Source organism: Gallinula chloropus, assembly GCF_964237585.1.
Source record: "Gallinula chloropus genome assembly, chromosome: 2".
NCBI lineage: Eukaryota > Metazoa > Chordata > Aves > Gruiformes > Rallidae > Gallinula > Gallinula chloropus.
The window spans coordinates 127,966,214-127,985,767 of NC_140086.1; the positions used below are offsets into that span (position 1 = coordinate 127,966,214).

The 19,554-nt window shown below is 36.5% G+C and overlaps 1 protein-coding gene across 1 annotated transcript in view; it reads left to right on the forward strand.

Annotated features, from left to right (window-relative positions):
- The window catches only part of SKAP2 (src kinase associated phosphoprotein 2), a 120,290-nt gene that overhangs the window by 11,900 nt on the left and 88,836 nt on the right, over positions 1 to 19,554 (forward strand). Inside the window, exons 3-4 of the mRNA XM_084260535.1 lie at positions 1,266 to 1,291; positions 10,999 to 11,097. Of these exons, the coding sequence (XP_084116661.1) occupies positions 1,266 to 1,291; positions 10,999 to 11,097 (125 nt within the window). The remainder of the gene's footprint in view (positions 1 to 1,265; positions 1,292 to 10,998; positions 11,098 to 19,554) is intronic.

A 19,554-nucleotide genomic window follows, 5' to 3' on the forward strand; every position in this document is an offset into this window, starting at 1 on the left:
AGCTATTGACTGTACAGATGATTTGTAGCTACAGCACTAGTGACTTTTCTTCTTCAGTCAACTATGGTTCTTTTTGGATGATAAAATACCACAGGAGGGAACTTGAAGTTATGATCACAGCTGACTCTGAGTCCTTTCCTATTAACTTATGTGACCCCATGATTTCACATCTTATTTTAATTTCTAATTCCTTCCTTGTCTCCTGTAGTATTACTCACTGTTAACAGCAGTTTACTTTTCCTGCAGGCTACAAAATATATGTACTTTATAATACTTCGATTTTTCACATCCCATATATTGGGCTGTGCATAACCATTACTGCTACTTGTTACACAGGATTTCTTAGATCTGGCCATTTATCTCTGTTTACATATCTCAGCTTCTTATCCCTAGACCCTTCTTTTCTGTCCTGCTCTTAAGCATCTCCTTAGTGACTAGCCTGATACATGCACTACTGCTTATTGTCTGTAAAGATAGTCTTCGCAGCTACATTTAATTTCCCAGGTATTTCTGGTGAAATCCACTTCTTTTCACATAAACTCTAGTCCATGTGTGCTTCTTGAGATACTATTTTTACATAACTGCCTTGATTACTTATTTTTATACAACAAACTGTGTGCTATGATTACTTTTGTTGCTGAAATACCAAGATTTAGCTCTGACAAAACCAGTATTTTTTCCTGCCGGCACGATAATTTTGCATTTGTGGTTTGTGTTTTTTAAAGGCATTAAGTAAGTCGAGATCTTATTTGTTTTTTTTTTTTTAAACTTAGGCATATATTAACCTTTAAATTTCTGGTTAATTTTTAATACTCTTTCATTTGGATTTGATAAATTTCTGCAACTGTACTTTGTGGATTTTTTCCCGCTGACCTACCAGGTTATTTTTGAGTTATGCTTAGTGGCTTTTATGTGTGCACAAAGCTTTCTGAAATATACTAACATTTAGAAGGCTTACTAAAATTAAAGATGCTTTTGGATGTCTATACCTTAAAATATCTGAGTGGGTGTACATTCCCTGAAACAACTGCTCCGAGTTTGTCTTTGCTCAAGTCTTCTTCGAAGTGGTGGGGGATTCTCTCAACTGAGAAAGAAAAACTGAGTAAATGCTTCAGCCAAAAATCCTTAAAAACTATGAAGGAAAAGTTGCAGCGTGAAGTTGCAGCTACAAATCTTGTTGAAAATTAGTACTTGTTGTATGCTGTGGTCTAGTACTCTGGATTTGCAAGTGTGCATTTATATTCTTTCTTTCTTTCTTTTTGCAGCTATCCTCAGGAATTCCAGGATAAAGGTAAATCTCATGCCTTTTTATTTAAAAAAAGAGATCTTTTCTGTCCTTCCCCCACCCCCCTCCGGTGTGCTTTCGGGCGCTGCTGAGGGAGGGGAGAGCCGGCGGGTGCCGCGCCGGGCGCAGGCCGGGCTGCTCTCCAGGCCGAGGGGGCTGGCTCCCCCTGCTGAGGAAAGCGGGGAAAGCGTCTCGGTTGCAAACTTTTCGCTGTAGGTCCCGTTTCTTCCTTCCTTCGACTCTGCTTACCGAGACCGGTTACCGATGGAAAAGCTCAGTTTAGAAATATAGTTCAGAATTTAATATGCATGGGGATTGTTACGTTTGGCTTAATTAGCAGTAGTGCAGCGCTGCGAAAGACCGTTTGAAGCAGGGTTGGCTTGTATTGTTGGAGGAAGCCTGCTTAGGAGGTAAAATGTTAATAGGGATAACCTATTTCAGCCTTTTTTCTTAACGTTACAGAAGTCTTCAATTCCGTAGTGGTGTCTCTTTAACCTTTTGATAGGATCATGCTGCAGCAATATCATATATTGGCTTTTGATCCCCACTGAATGAACGTTTTCGGAGTGCGGTGGGAGTTCGGACCTTTACGCAGAGAGGAGACGATTTAGTGTGCGAGTAATGAAAACTGAAGTGTGGGTTATCTATTGTCTTCTGGAGGAGTTAAAGCTGCAGAGTTCAGTTTAGAAAAGACTGAGGAGTTTGTTGCTACAGTGTTCTGTTCTGTAACTAAACCTGGAAGGGCTCTTATTTCCATGATGCTAATTCTTGAGGTCGTGACCTGTAGCCTGTGGATGCTGGTATGAGGGTCACAGTGTGAGGTCAAAAAAGCCTATGCAAAGCTTCACTTTTTGCGGTGGTTGAAGAACTGTCTGTTTCTGGACAAGGAGGTACAAATACGTATGCTACAGTGTGCCTCCTGATAAAGTGAAAATATGTAAGTCGTGTTAAGCGGGTAACGTTGTAACAAGGCACAACAAGTTCATACATTTCTTATCCCTCTTTAAGTCAAGCTGTATAGCCATAACAGTTCAACTGAAAGAGAAAATACAACTTGAAACTTCCCAAAGTTTACCAAGATTTTGTAAACTCAATGTGATTTCTTTAAAAATTGTTTTAAAATAATTTGCCATTTTTTTATATTGCACCTCGGTACCCTTACTGAAGTTAAAATGTTGTTTCCCTTCCTCTCCTCACTGTCCAACTGTCCAACAGAATTAAGTCAAAATATTATTTTATTAGGAAAATGACTAAGATTAAATTAGGTGAGATGACTGTCATGGCAACTGCATCTGACTTTCTGGAGAGCATGTTTTTGAAGATGTAATAACTTTCTGAGACTGTGACTCTCTAATAAACGAGTTGTCTACAAAAAGTAGAGTTTGCATTTACTGGTTTGCTTTTTTTTGAAGGTCAAGAAAATTCTAGTCTATTTACTTTCTTCATTGGCAATTTGATTCAGAATTTCCTTTCTGATTCAAAAAAATATTAATAGAGATGAGATTTCATTATCTCCAGTAAAATGGATGATTTAATTGATATATTCTGTAATTTTTACCATATAACTTGCTCTGATTTCTGTGAAAATTGTATTCATTCCTATTCTTTTTATTAGAGCATATTTGCTTCTTAAGAAAGATAGATTGCTTTTTTTTCAATACTCATGATGTATCTCTTTGGTTCAGATGGTAGAACTATGTACAGATGGTGAAGCTTGAGAATGCTGACGCTTTGGTTTTCTTTCATTATTTATCAATAAAATGAGAGGGCTCTAAAGTTATACCATTGTTTTCTGCAAATTAGGATAAATTTATCCAAATTCCTGTGGATTTACATACATGAATATTAAAAATTCATGAGAAATGGGAGACAGCTTTTATCTGTAAAATATTTGAGGGCGTGTGGTTCAGTAGTACAGGTTGTTGATATAGTGTCCAGAGTTTAAAAAGTTCATGCTAAAGTCTGTCTGGCTGTGTCGTTCTTACTTTTGGCCTGTGCGAATTAGGCATGACTTGTGTAGGTGTAGAACAAAGGACCCACATGGAGGTAAGCAGTCAGATTCTTGGCAGCAGCTGAGTGAGGTCAGGTTTTGTGCCCATCCATACCTCTGTGCACACCTGGACATGTGACAAATGGAAAACTTGAAGAGATTGAAAACTGAGGTGGCAGTGATTGTTTGATAGTTTCCTGTTCCTCCTCCCTCCAGAAAAAGTAGTAGTATCACAAAATATAAGGTGAAAAAGGAGAATACCTTTTAGGAAAAAAGGATGGGTGGGAGCAGAAATGTGGAAGCTACACAGAAACATACTAGGAAGAATAAAAATTATTGTGCAAGTTTTAACTTCATACTTGCTATTCTTCATTTTGCAGTAGCAGTTACTCCATTTTCTAAGAATGCTAATAGAACAATCTTTGTGGTAACTGAAAGGAAAGGAGAAGAATGATTGATGCTATGTGCCATATTATCGTAGTATGACAATTAATGTAACATGATAATTTCTATACTATGTCAGCTGTTTTCAAGAATCTTGTGAGCTGTGACCTGTCATCCTTCCAGAGGCAGCAAGAAGAATCTTTTGGAGACCAAAAGAGGGAGGCTAAGACTTTAAAAATTCACGTATTTCCTATATAACATAATGAAACTTGTCTCTGGTCTTTCGAACAGAAGCTCCTTCAGCTTGTGAGCTGTCCCACAAGTATGCTTTGTGGGCATCAGCTTGTCACTCCACTCTTCCCTCGTTGCATGTTCTTGAAGTTCCACTGGCTTTGCATGTAGTGACTAGTTAGTTTGACCAAGGTATTGTATGTGAGCTCTTGTTGTACTGGCTTTGGCCACTAGCATACGGAACCTTACCTTCCATAAAGGTAAGGCAAGGAGGTTTAAAAGAAGAATAAACAGCATTGAAGACCATAAGCACAAATAGAAGCAGGCTGCTTAAAACCAAGATCTTCGACGTGCATAGCTCTAACTTTCAGAAAATGCATATATACCTTGCAACCAGATTGATGAACTTGAGGATTTTCTTGTGTACTCTTAAAAATAAGCTGCCTTATGTTGTCTGCCAGGTCAGTAAATATGCTGGCAAAAGCATCTTTTGTGTTTGCTTAATGAAAAAATGAAGCTTTTTAGGAGAAGTGGGTACCTGTGAAAATTCAAGAGACAAAAATAATTCTACAGGAAAAGACATAATTCTCATGTGCGATGTGTTATTTGATGTGTTATCTGATTTTTTTTATTGTTTAAACTGACTTTTACAGTGAAATGTTAATTTATGGACAAAGAAAGTGCATGTTGTTGTTATGACCAAAAATGTACAATAATACTATTATCCAAACCACTAATATTTCCACAAATTTTATATTTAATGTTACTAATATTTTTATTTTATTCTTAAATTAAGGAACTCTGTAGAAATGTCTTTTTCTCTTAGACCCTGCTTCTTTTTTTTGCCTTTCTTGTTGTTGATTTATTTGAAACATTTGACCCTTCATCTAGCACTTTAAACAAAGCCAAAAAGCCATAGGCACAATCAAGGTGACCTGTTATAGATCTTGGAATTGGGAAGGAACTTGAAAACTAAGATAACTTTCCTACAAATTGGATTAATTTTTTTGGTAAGGTTAGTATTCCATTAAGGACATAAAAGCCTGAACTTTGTCAAAGATTCTGAGCTAATACAGTTTTTGGCATTTCTCTGTTTTGAGATTAATTGAATCAATACCATGGCTGCCAAATGTTTAGTTAAAAGAACCTTGTTTTCAATTTATGCTAAAAATAGTGCTAAAGTTGGCAGAAGCACTATAAGCCCTAGAAACTGTATTTGTGTTTGAAGCTCATTGCCATCTGTTCTTTGCATTTATTTTAGTAAAATATATATTTTTAATCACTTTCCACAAAAGATTTTGGCTCAGTGTTGAAAGTGAGACACCAAAAGACTAGCCAAATCGAGTCATAATATGGGAATTTGCAGAACAAGTTCCCCATAAAGCACTCAGTTCAGCCTGTATCTGATCCGCAGCACACGACTTTGGCACTGTTTATGCAGAAGGGTATGACTCGACATTTGCTGAACTGCCACTTTTCAGGCTGAAGGTCTGAGAAGTGGTGAAGGTCTGCTTTCGCTTTCATTTCACTGTATTATAAAAGAAGATAAGCCTGTGTCTCCAGAGTATCAATGTTCCTCTATAAGTGATTATTGAGAACACCTGTAGGAAACCTTTAAAGGACTTGGATGGCTAGTTGGCAGAGCAGGGAGTGTCTGGAGCCTAAGCGACCTGCTTCCTGGAAACAGTCAAGCTAATAGAGAAGCTTCTAATGCAGAAGCTTTGTATTTTTCTGTTACTGTTTTGTATGGAGGTGATACTTCCTTTTTTTTGTGTCTTTGTAAACTCTGTTTTTCAGGAAATGATAGCAGATAGGATTCTTTTCGGTCTTGAGAAGGGGAAGAGGTAGCTTATGGTTGTCAGAGCAGTCTGTGGATGCAAGTTGTATATTTTAACACACTTGAGCTTTCAGTCAGGAGCATAAATACATCGTTAGTATTTAACCATAAATGGGAAAAATACAGCTTAGTAGTAATGCCATCCTTTGAAGATCATCATGACTTATTTCTGGAGACACCATCAGGTGGGTTAGAAGTGTGCCAGATATCACTGTCCTGGAAGTCTGGAGTGTTTCATTGTAGGTGAGTCACCGTGTTGTCCCTTTCAGCTACATGCAGCTGTTATCTGTGATGTGTCCATGCCAAATGCAATTTAAAGCAGCACAAGATACAGCCACCAGTGCAGCACAAAATGGTCTTATCCTGATGTGCATCATCAGAACAAGAGGCAGCTTAGCAAGTAAAAATTGTGTTGCTTTTCTTGCTTGAAGTGTATTTGCTTACAAACCGAATGCTGCTAAAGTATTGTTTTAACAAATAGCTGCTAAAGAATTCCTACTTGACCTTTGCAAAACAAGCCATTAAAAACCATCATGTTAATATGAGTCTCGAGAAGACTCTTCAGGAATGAGTGTGTTGGAGCAGATTGCATAGCAAAGTATACATTGATGAAGTGGCTGTCAGAAAAATCCAGTCTTGCAAGATGCCTGGTGGATTAGGTCAGTAGCATCTTCTTAAAAAATCAGCTGTAGCTATCAAGGGACTAAAGTGTACCTGTGCCAGCCTGATAGCAATTTTGTCTAGTTATTTTAATGAAAAACAGTGTGGTGAGAACCTTGCATTGATCTGCTAGATGGCTTCATTGAGTCCTTTGGTGGGTTCTTAGTGCAGCAGAGATTGGACAGGGGAAAGTGTCTTCAACCTGCTGTGACTTGGGGCCTTCTGAAATGGCAAGCAGCAGGGTGTTTTGCCCTGCATATCTCTTTAATTTTGTGAGCTGTTTTATTTTGCTTATACTTGAGCAGTTTTAATGCATCACTCTGTCTAGAGTTATTTAGAAATAAATGGGAAGTGTTTAGTGATCTGAGGATGTGAGCTAGCAAGTCTCTTTCAGAGGAATTGGCTGAAACATCTTGCTTGCTCTTTTTTAGATCTAGTGGCAGAATAGTATCTTTAGTACTTAGGGCTTCATTACTATAATTGCAGAAGAAAATGAATTCTTGAGGGGGAAGTTGAGATTTTTTTTTTAAAGTAATACTGTCCTGTTCATTATGTTCAGCTTGTATCAACTAAATCTGTTGGAACTCTTCATAACAGGGGGCTGGGACAGAAGTACAGTCCGTGTTACAATGAGGAGAGTTTAGGTTATGCTCCATTCCTAATGTGGTACATTTAGGCTTTGGTAGGCATTATTTCCTAAATCAATAAATAAGCTGTAATGGAAAAGGTAGCATTTAATAAGAAAAGACATCACCTGGTTTGGGTTTTTTTTTGGGGGTGTGTGTGTTTGGGTTTTTTTTTTTTTCCAGGTAGCAGAATCAACATTTTATGTTATCAAACCTGTACGAGGTTAATTTGCAGACACTGAAGAATAGGGTCAGTTCATAGATATTTTTGTTATTGTAACTGTTAACTCTCTGCTATTAATTAAAACTTTTCTTTTTCAACTTCCAGAGAAATCATACGGTAGTCTGGGGAAACAAGAAACTATATTAATGAGCATCAATTCCTTAATTATCCTTGTGACTACATAACAGGGACACGTTCGTGTCATTTCTCTGTGCAATAACTTTTGCAAAGAAGTATTTTTAAACTGATCATTAATTTTATGACCACAGAAATGAGATGCAAAATTTATGCTGTTGTCATTGGCACAGGTTCAAGGCACTACTGACATTATGTGTGATTGTAATGGAATGGCTGCCAACTAATGAGTCTATAGACATTTCGTTTGAGCATGCTTTGCTTTTAGATGTCTGATTAGGCAGTAATGCTTTCAATTATGCCTGCAAATTGTATTGGATACATTTACCTGATGCCCATTGTTGCTTTGTAGTTCGGTTTTCTATTACATAAATGCAAGTTGAATGCTTTTCTTTAATTTATCGATGCTTTTCTGGTGTATTTTTAGGTACTTGGCACCTGAATAAAGTAGTGGCTTATGCTGCTCAACACTGACTCCTCTGATTGTTCAAGGAGTAACACATGTAGCTTCAAATAAAAGTCTGTGTAGCCTTCCTCAGTAGGTGGAGTATAAACTTCAGTGCAACACCTTGAAGGAGGAGCTTGTGAAGTGGAGAGAGGGCAGAGATTATTCTAAAGGGGAATGGGGGAGACCCCACAGAATCAGTAGGAAGCCTCTCTGAACTGCCAGGAGCAATGTCCTTACATATTAATAGCATACTCTCCTAAAGTGTCAAGAATCAGGATGCAAAATCCCGAGGTTGATACTAGCACATAGTCATTCCTTTGTGTAAGCACATAAAAAGTTGTGAAATGTTGCTTAAGTTCCGGAGCACATCGAGTCAGCTCTCCTATCAACATGCCTACAGTTCTGCACAAATTTGATGATTTAAGGATTGCATTTCAGTGTATAATATAAATTTACAAATGCATTAAGATAAAACCCAGAAGATTTTTTTTTTTTGTTTAATCTAGTCCTGCAGGGATACAGGTTATTTGTATCACCTCTGTGACCTGTTCTCCACATTTTTCATGTAAAAATGTGTAGGTACCTACATGTAGTATTGTGTGACATGGGATTGCCTATATTTAAGCTTTAATGTCTAGAGAATGCTTTGAAATCTATAAATTCTCTAAAAGCACTGAGTGTGTAATTAATCTGTAATGCATTTTGGGCTTAGATATTATAGACTTAGGACAGGTACCTGTTTTACTACAAAACTACATCGAGTGTGCCCTTGTTTTTTTGTTGTTTCAAATACAGGATATACCTGGGATAAATACGTGGCGTCCCACAAATACATATGTGCATATATTAAAAAGACCCTTGTTTTTAGATCATCTGGCTTTTGTTTGAATGCAAAGCACAAGGGTTTACTGAATTTGAAATCCTAAGCATAATTAGAAAATAGTAGTGATTGTGACTTAATGGGGGAGAAAGGTAACAGTGGAGCTATGCAGACTTAAATAAGAAATCACAACCTCCTTGAAAGAGGCTGTGAATTGCTGAGTGGGGCAAAATTCTCTGGAGGTGTTCTTTCCACGCATGTACTTGCTTATTTGTCATCCACAAGTGCTGATCATTTAGGTGTACTTAAGTTTACTCTTACTGTTCAGCCCATGAATTTTGAGTGCTGGCGTGTGGTGTTTGTGGAAATGTTTTTCTCTAAAAATATAGCCTATTATTTTAAATTATGCTGGCACTTTCATGAAGGTTAAATGATAGTACATTTATGCACAGCCGATAAGAGGACATTTTTGACTGAGGCTTGTGTGTTTATATATAGTGTGTATATATATGTGTATCAATACATATGTATATTCTACATACGTGTATTCTAGTACTAGTAAAAGCTTAGGACAGGAATAGAGTGGAACAACTTCTGTCACTATATAGGTTGTGAATATCATGTCTGCTCTTTCTGTGTGGAGTTTCATTTAATAAAGTTTAGACAGATGTATAGACAGACAAGCAATGGGGCTCTGGTGTGCGTGAAAGATGATCATGGTGGTTGTAAATATGGCATATTTTTTCCTGTCATGGACTTATCTGCTTTCTGGTTTTCTCTTTGGAGGAACAGGTGAATTCTGGAGAGGAATAAATTACTTTAGGTTTGACAGGTGTGATGAAATGCAAATATTATGATCAGATTAACACCATGGCTGAAGTGCTACTGGAAGATGGACGTGTCAAAAATAGCTTGGAGTCAGGTTCAGATTGAAAGTAGTTTTTATATGGCAAAGGAGCTTGAAAGAAAGCTTTCCCTAGAATAGCATAGTAAATTGATGAAGGGAAAACATATTTGGTATTCAACAGTCTTGGGATATAAAAATTCCAGCAAAGCAAAACCCAGGTCTTACCTGCATAGAAAACTTGCAGTTCAGCTGTGGTGCTTTTTGGGCATGGAAAATTCAGAGTCCATGATTTTCCATTATGAAATGGGAAGTAAAAGAGTAAAACTCTCAACCATGGCAAAGCTGTCCTGCTGATGAATGCAATTTGTATGTCTGTGAAAAGAATATTTTTCACTATGCATGGGATTTGCTCCAAAAGGGAACATATAAATAGAGAAACATGTCTGAAGGTCTCTGGAAAGCTTTCTGCATATGAATAGAACCAAAAGACAGTGACTGAGCAATTTAATTTTATATGCTTTTTAGAGAAATTGAGGGTCATTTAATCTATTGGAGCATCAGCTTTATGATTTTGAGTTGGTGATTGTCCTCCCTCCTTCACCAAGATTTTATTTTGTTAAACTTTTTGGGCTTTTTTTTAAAGGAAGAATGTAGTTGATGTTACTTTCCCACCTCTTCTTTGCCTCAAAGTCTGAGGAAAATATACTGAGTTTTTGGAGGGAGAACTTAAATTTTGTCTAATTTAATTAAATGAAAGCCTTGACTAATACTAATTTCACTTTACTTTTCCCAGCCCTTCATACTTCAAGCACTCTGAGCAGTGCAGCACACTGGTTAGCTCGTAGTGTAGACTTTGTGTACATTGTAGTAGAGCTCCTGGTTGCATAAGAAATTTGTCAACAGAGGTTGCGTTAAGCTGCAGGTTCAGACCAAGTGCTGTCAGAAGGTGACTCCATCTTTAGTTTCATGGGAGGAATAGACATATACACTGTTTGCAAAGTAGTGCCTAATTATGGTGAAGAAAAGTGAAAGCGGGCAGAGAATGACAGACTGCCAAGAGGAGCTTGGCAATTCCTTGGGGGGAAGTGGCTGTGCTCGGACAGGCAGAACTTCAGAGCTTGGCACTTGCCCGTCTGTCCTGTCAGTGTTTTCCTGTGCCTACCTCTTTGCTGTGGTGTGTGGTTTGTTTTTCCTTCTCCCCCCCCTCTCCCACGGGTAAGAAACTGTCAGCTGTGCAGCGCTGGGAGTGGGTTCATTATATGACAGTGTTTAGGGAAACCACTCCAGCACCGTGCATGTGGCCAGTTGGAAAGTAGCCCTAGAACAGCAGCGCTCTCAGCTGCACTTGAATGTACAAGGTGTGTGTTGTAAGAGTACATGAGAAATGGGATTTGTTTTTGTTGGAGATAAGGATTGGTATCCTCCTTACTGATGAAACTATTTCTCTTGTGATTCTGTCTGTGTTTGTATGATTTGCTGTTTGAACTACCAATGTATTTTTAACTTTTACAGAATTGGAAGATGAGGAAGAGTCTGAGGGTTCTTCACCTCCTGATAGTGCCTCAATAGCATCTGACCGATACGATAAAGAGGATGAAGCACCCTCTGATGGTATGTGACACTGTTTACCTTAGAACGTATTAGATTTGCCAGTTTGCTACAAACTTATGTAATTGGATCCTCGCGATGTGAATGTTAGTATTGGAAATCAGATAAACAGATAAGCATCACAGCTGGACGGCTTCCTTACCTTTACAAGAACCTTTAAAGGAACTGAAGAGCTCTCTCTAGTGGTCCTAGAGCAAAGTGAAGCTGTCTCAAATTTACATGGGTTTTTTTTAACTCAGGTTTTTTCATAACAAAGCATCTTCTGTAGATGCATGTTTTTAAAGATAGATCAGTGGCTAAAATAGTGTGAATATTTGTAGTAACAAATTGTTTGTTAATTCAACATTATCAGATTCTTGCTTAATTTTATTGTGCTACTTAATGGCTTACTGTATTATTTATCTAATAAATAATGAAACAGTTTATGTGATTGATACTTTTCTGCAAACTCCATGCAGAATAGGTTCATAAAATATTAAATTAATTATTTCTACAATGTTTCCTTCCATTAAGACAGTCTTTTGTAGAATGTTTTCATTATATAAAATTTAAATTTGAGTTTGCATTAAAAAAAATATTGAGGCTCCATAGCTGTTTTCCATGTTGTTTTATTTTGTATTCATTAAATTTAATGCTAAATGCAACTGTTCTGGAGACATGAACAATTGAATATTTCAACAGTTAACAAGCTTGCTTTAGCATAGTGTCCATATTTTTGAGGTTCGTTTATTGTATACATAATATAAATACCTTATATGGATAATATATAGCAATAAATTAAGTATATGTACAAATAAATTAACGATGTATATTAATTTGTGGCACTAGAAGTTAGATAGACTTACTAGTGAATGATGTTTTCTGACATGATATGATGATCAAACTGTGCAGCTCCATCTCGAAATACAATTGCTGAATGAAAATATGCTTCCCGCAACATAGCACTCCACATTTTATGTTATCCAGATTATTCCCTTTGGAAACATAAATTGCTTTTATGAGGTATAAAATTATGTCTATTGCAGAACAGGGATAAGTCAAGTACATGCATAAGTGATAAACCTTCTAACCACTGATTCAGAATAGTGCAATTTTTTTTTTTATATCCAGAACTCTGTAAAATTTGTAACAATAATAATAACCTTTTCTTACTCTTTTTTTTTTTTAATTTATATTGTGCTCATTGCATTTTGGCAATGTGACCTTCTATTAAAAAAATAAATGCCAGCCTTTTTGCTTTCTGGTTAAAATGTAATTATCAGTCAAATTGAATATGGCTTTTAGAAAACCCGAACTAATTTTCCAAAGTACAGATGAATGCAACTTTCCATGTATCTATTTTTTTTTGCTTACAAACATAATCTTAACATTATTTCTAATTGTAACTTAATAACATGGTACTGATTGCATAAAGGGTATGTGACTAAATTGTACGACTATTTAATAGGAGATATGATTATAGATTTGTTTCAAAACAGTTAAGAAAAGTGATAATGTTCATAAACCTAAATAATGAATGGCTGAAGAATGCTGATGCAAAAGTATATGAAATATTGTATGAGTTTGTACAGATGGGTGATTAATTCTTAGCCTGTTTTGGAACTTATAATTATGAAAGTAGGTGTAATAGCTGCCCAATGCTATCTTGGCTAATTTGTTCCAGTTTAAGTAGAAATATAGTTGTTGTGATTGTTATATTTAAGATGATTTTTACCTCACTGTTCTTTCTATATTTTATGCTAATCCTCTTTACTTATCTAGTGGGTAGGGAGAATGAGGAAAAGCTGAGAAAAGGCGGTAGATTTTAACCTGCAAATACTTAAATTTATTGGAATGGGGTTTTTGTTTTCCTCTTTGAATGTCCAATGTGTCATTCTGAGACCATTTTGATTTTATCATATATAGTCGATCATTCAAGTCTAGCTACCTAGATTATATATGAAATTGTATGTTGAGAGAGTCTTACAAGAGGTGGATTGGTCCGTGGTGGTGCCATTTCTTTTCAGTTCTCATAGGCATAAATGGGTTTGAAGCTTAATACTACATTTTTGGGTTTTAGCTGTTAATATCCAATATTTAAATCCTGCTAAAGAACCTGGATCCGTAAGACAGATGTTTGGTCTTACGTGGTCACCAGTTTAGGTCAGCAGGGCTCCGTGCACAGGTGTAAAACCTCATTTGTGTAGGATCAAGGCTCTTTGGTGTTAACAGAGGAACCTAACTGGAAGAAGCCAAATGGAGATGCTCTTGTATATTTGAGTCCATTCATATTTTTATGTAACGCTTTTATATAACATAATCAGCTAAAAAGTCCCCACAAAACAGGCATTTACCTTTTATATAATTAAGATAGACTGCAGGGTTTGTATGACTTCTGAAAGTGTGACTATTTGACTTTGCAGTGGTACTGTCAAAATATAATTTGTGAAGGCACCCACTTGGTAACAGATAAAGAATTAGTATATTACGTGTACATTACAGTCATTGTAAAATCCTGGAGTTTTTGTGTGACCTTTGTCTAATGGTGTATTAATTACAAGAGAGATAATCCATTTAACAATAAGTATGGGATAACTAAATTAGCACAGGTCACCTAAAGGCCTTTTGTCAAATCTGATTGTTATGTTGTCCTTTTGACTTTTACCTTATGGTAGGCACTAACAAAGTATCTAAACTTTGATGGATTATAAACTCTAAACATGATATGTATTTTTCATAATGCTAATGTAATTTTCTAGGTACTGAAAAGGTCAAACCCCCACGTCTCCGTGTGCATTCTAAGTCTGTCTTTCCTTTTAATATTTCTTCTTCTCTGTTCCTCTGGTTCAAAAGTTCACTCAGTTCCCAAATGGCCACCTAATTTTCCAGTTATTCCCTCAAGCCATATGTGTTTTGGTTTCTTTATGGTTTATTAGGTACTGTAGGAAAGTAGCATAAGTTATATCTTCTAATGAAATTCAAGCACACTTCAGTGATGCTTTGACTTGATTGCTGGCAGCAATTAAATCACAACGAAGGAGAATGATGCATAGGCTTACATGTCCAGACACCCTACAGAAATTGGAAGAGGGATAAAGCACAACAAACCCCCCAAATAAAATAACAAACCCAAAAACAAGACAGACAAAACAAAACAGCACTGCCAGGCACTCTGATCTTAACTTGATTTTTTTTTTTTTTTTTATTGCCTAACAGCCTGATTGATAGCAAAATCATAACTTGCTGTATGCTAACAGGCAGAGTTCACTTGTAGGTTATTGTGAGCTGATAAAGGGTTAGATGGAGTTTTGATTTTCGCATTGGTCCTTGGTGCACCAGATTAATGGAATTTCAATGAGAGACTGGAGTAGTCACAGCTTTGTCAGAAAAACAGATGGAGATTCTATAGCCATGTCTGCTCATTAATACCAGTTGCCTGAAAGGTGTACTACTTCTCTATACAAAAGACTCAACATAATTGATTTTTGAGCGGGGTATTTTTTCACTTATTGATGACTAGGTTTCTCGCAACTTAAATGACAGGTTTTTGTATAGTACATTGTATAACAATGTTATGGCTTGTAAATTCGTACTCCCCTTCCATCTGTATTTTGAAGAATGTATGTAGTGGAAAAAATATACGTCTTGATCCATTAGAAACCAAAGCATACCAAAATACTTAAAAATTGAAATAGTAAGGCATTCTTTAAAGTTGTTACCAAATTTATTTGTGGTTGAGACATTAATGGAGGAAAAAGTTACTGGTTTTAATTTAATTTTCAGGCTTCTTAGGTTGGTATTAAATCTGGTTTCAGTGTCACATGGAAACTTTCCCATTTAACAGTGTAATATTATGATCTCAACGGATTTTTTTTAACAGTAATTTTTTTTTTATTTATGGTATGATACCTTGATTCCATGGTAGGAAATGCCATTAATATTAAAGGAACAAGCTTTCTGACTCTGAAGTACTGCAAGCCAACCAACTGCTTCTGAAGAAGATATGTCTGTTTAGCTCTGCAAGGGGGTACGCGATTGGGTAATTACCAGATCTAAAAAGATCACAGTGAATGCTGTGATAAAATAATTTCAATCATCATTTCTGTGGAAGGTCTAGAAATGTTGCCTTGAGCATGTAAGGATGAAAGAAGTACTAAAAATTGTGTCTGGGGACTTGGATGCTCTTCAAATTATCATATTTGGCTATAGCTTATGAATAAAATATGCTTTTTAGTAGAAAATGGTTAAATAGGGTGAGAATCTCATGATAAAAGCTCCCCATAATTGAAGCGGACGAAGGTAGGCCCTAAGGAAGCAAGATATGACATGAGGAAAACTTGGAGGAATTAGAAAAAATGAAGAATAAATAAATGACTTGTTTGTCATCACAGTGCGGTCTGGAAAATGAGCAGAATTTGTTGCTCCTTGCCACATGCTTTTTTTAGTATATTTTGGATGAAATAACAGAATTTAGCACTTTGCATGTAGCTCCTCTGGAAAAGTTCTGTGCAAGTCTTGCAGGCTTCAGTCAACTATTTTACACTGATCTATAGTAGTTGCTTTGCATGAACATCACATTTTGCATTTTGATTGATCAAGTGAGAATTAAAAATTGTGTGACTAAATTTTATGTGCTGCTGCTTTTGACATTTTAAGTCTCAAATACAAGTCCTGATTAAGTTAGTTTCTTTTTTGTTTTTTTTCTCTTTTTCCCTATTTGGTAGGCTTGAAGGTTTGAATACTCTCACTGAAAAGGGGTAGAGTTCGGTTTGAGACCGTATCTTTATGTATGATGTATATACAAGTATTCACTTTCAAATACATTCCTACTGAGTTTATTTCTGAGACACTATATTAAGTCAAAAATCAAATTCCATTACTGAGCTAGTTAAGCAGTGTTAGCAAAGGTTGGAGAAAGGAAAAATACAGCTAGGCTTTTTCTGTCCTTGCCCCTCTCCGTTTGCCCTCCTGGTCTTGTATTGGTTTGCCACTATTTACTGTTATAATCATGTAGGTGGAGAGGATGTTCTCTTGGGGATGACAGCATTGGAAGTTTTGGAACCTGAGTTATTCTAGGAGTTCAGTTACTTTCAAGCTTGATTACAGAAGATCATGTTGAGGGATGGTAAGGTCCGGGTTTACTGGGACACTTGATTTTTAGTGTGAGAAAAACTGACTTCTACTTTACGCTCTATTAGGAGATGGCAGGATGGCAGTACCGTCAGTGGCATGGGACATGGGTAAACCCTAGACTTTGGCATGCAACCTGTGTTTTGAGAGGGTGATAGTTACTGTTGGAATTGTGACTGGAAAATACTGTAATCTATTATTTTGATGTATGTAGGTAATTCTGTGTTTTCATCAATGGTTTAGTATGCTCTTGCTGTGTCTGAACAGATGTTTTATGGCAGCAGAAATACTGTGCATTGCAATATGTTACGATTCTGCATTTCTGGGACATTTCTGGCTGAAAAGGTAATATGACTGATCAGAAATGTTGCTTTCAGAATTCTAAGAAGTCTTAATTAGCGACTCAATCTCACGCAGGAATACTGAAGTCTAGAATTTCCAGTGTGGTATGCTCAGGCTAGCAGGAAGGATGCCTCACTAGGGAATTAAGCTGAGACACTTATAGACAATTTAGATGTCACCCGAATACAATCTTTTATAAGCTGATGGAACAAAATGAAAAATAAAACATACAAAGAGGAACTTAAAATATGCAGCTTATTTTAAAAATTCACTTCATGAGGATATTGGTGCCTGTGGGGCCGTGTCTGCATAAATTTCTGGATCCACATTGGTTTAACAAATGAGAAGAGGTTCCTAACTTCACTGAAATTATCAAAGGCTGTGAAGTGGATCAGCATCTTGTTGGATAGGAGGGACCATGAGTCAGTGTGCCCCTCCTAGCCTACCTGAGATGTCTCTTGGCAGGCACCTGTCTCATCTTTCTAAAAAGTTGTAATAGTGCATCTTCAGTCTCCCTCAGGCAGCTTGTCCCTGTGCTGCGCGGTACTTGGTAGTAGAGGATACACTTTAGCTCTTTTAGCCTGTTGACATTTGACTCCTTTTTGCCCATGAAGGACATGATGATGTTGTTTTTTCTTTTTTCCCCCCTTTTTTCATGAATATTTGAAGGCTGAGAAGAGTCTTTACAACCTTTCAGACATAACTGCTGTTGAAACATTATGAAAATTACAAGCAACTGAATTGGTTACTTGCATGTTCATTTGTAGGATCTGTACCACTGAATACAGCAACAGTGACTTATTTTGGAGAAACGAGAAGTTTAAAAAAAAAAAAAAGAAAGAAAAAACAAGGTGCATGTGAAGTATGCAAAGCTAATCTAATTAATTCTGATTTAAGCCATTTGCACGGAACGGAAGGGATTAATATCTGATGGGCAGCAGAAGTTTTAAGTGCAATTTTGGCCCTATTAAAGTCAACAGTAAAGTTAAAAATGGCATCATGTAGGTTAACAGTGTGTACAAATTGATGATACTAAAACGTTTGAACTTCTAATTATCATGATGAAAAACTTCCTATTAAACAATAAACCCCTGTGTTCTTTTAACATTTACCTTTCTCCCTTGGGAGAGATGACATGGTTTGTTGCTCATTTTATTTCATTGATGTTGCTTCAATGACTGAGCAATAACAAAACAGCCACCACTACACAGGACAATATCCACAATAAAACAAACAAATAACAATCTGCTTAACCCATTTATTTTTTAATATTAGAACATAATTTTATTCAAGATATCTAACAATATCATGGTAGAAAAACCACAGGAAAACAAAACCAAAACTCAGAAGGCTGAAGTGCAAAAGATTTTTCTGTTTACTTTATATTGTTCGTTGTCCTAATTTTTTTCTAGATTGGTTCTTACGTATCACAAATACCTGAAATAAAAACAGAGGAGGAGAGTTTTCCGTCAGCCTCTTCGAAGCTTTTCAAGTGTGCTTTCAAGGCTGCTAATAATGGATTTTGAACCTTATTGACACTTTCCTTCAGCTGAGTGTTTTTCTACATTCTGATTTCCGCGTAATTCCTATTTCTTCCTGCCAAACAGTGGTGGCAACTCAGCTTCCGTTCTGCTCCTTAGTCCTTCCCTCCCAGAAACAGACAGATGCTTCAGTCATAGGTGTTAGCACCACTTCATGCTATTTCAGTGGCACCTTGAGGTTGATAAGTTTTCTAGAGGTGATAGTCCAACAGGTTGTTGTGGCTCAGCTTTCAAGGAAGGAGGCATCTTTTCCTTCCTCGTACCTTCTGAGTATCACAGGAACAGGGGTCTGCCTCCAGCATATGCTGTGCAATGGTCTCAAACATGTCAGGGGAGAACAAACTACAAAACCAAAGTGGTTTGTTTTAGGCTCGATCAGAAATATGTAAAACAATGCTCTGTGTGGTACTTCAGTGTTTTCCATCCCAAGGATGAGGCCTTGGAGTGCCTGAATATAAGAAACAAATGAAAGACACCTTGCAATAACAATAGAAATAAAATTAATTTTGGTGTAAGCTTTTTTTCCCATGAATTAGTGATTAGAAAATTTTGCCCATATTTAATTTCTTGTATGCACTGAAGTGTGTATCAACACTAATGAGCAGAATAAGATTTTTCCTGTATTCCTTGTTTTGTGTTTTAACTAATTACTGCTTTCTGTAGAGGTGCAAAGTGTATCTGTAGAGCTTAAGCAAGTACAAAAAGGGCCTGTTTCTTGTCAGGCATCATGCAATCCATGCATTTTTTTTTAGTGGATTTGGATTTATTTCCTTTTAAATAAAAGGAAGATTGCAGTGGATTATAATACTTTTGAATATTGAGATTAAATTTAAATGGGAAAGTATGAAAAAATGTAATGAAAAGGCTTCTGCAAAAAAAAATCTAAATTAGTTCTTTGATATCAGCTATATGGGCAAATTAATTATTGTCCTTATCAAGAAGATGTTGCAGGCATTGTTCACTGCTTAAAAATTTTAGCAGGAAACTTCCTTCCTTTGGACATCTGTCACTAGATGATATTAGTTGATTTGTTAGCTTCCTCAGTGATTCTTCACAGATGTTAGTTGGATTATTTGTAAGAGTAGGACTTAAGAGTAAAGTGACAGACTAAAAATGCTTAATGCCATCTCTTCTCCAAACTAAAATTATTATTACAGTTTCTTAACTAATATTTGCCACCTAACCTATTGACCAGTAGCTATCAAAATAGTGAAAGGTAGTATTCCATGAGGATCTTAGCTGAGTGATTGCTACTGCTGGTAGTCAGACGTAGTTCTAGGCCCATTTGGGCCAAGGAATTGTAGATGATCCTATATTACGAAATGGAGGAAAACCTTTTCTGGTCTAAACAATATTTTCCTGGCCTCCTCCTGAATGTTTACTCTGTTCCATAGTGGAAAGTACATCGTAGTCTTATAACTCCTATTGTTCATATAAAATGTCTTTTTGTTTGTTTCACAGTGGTTAC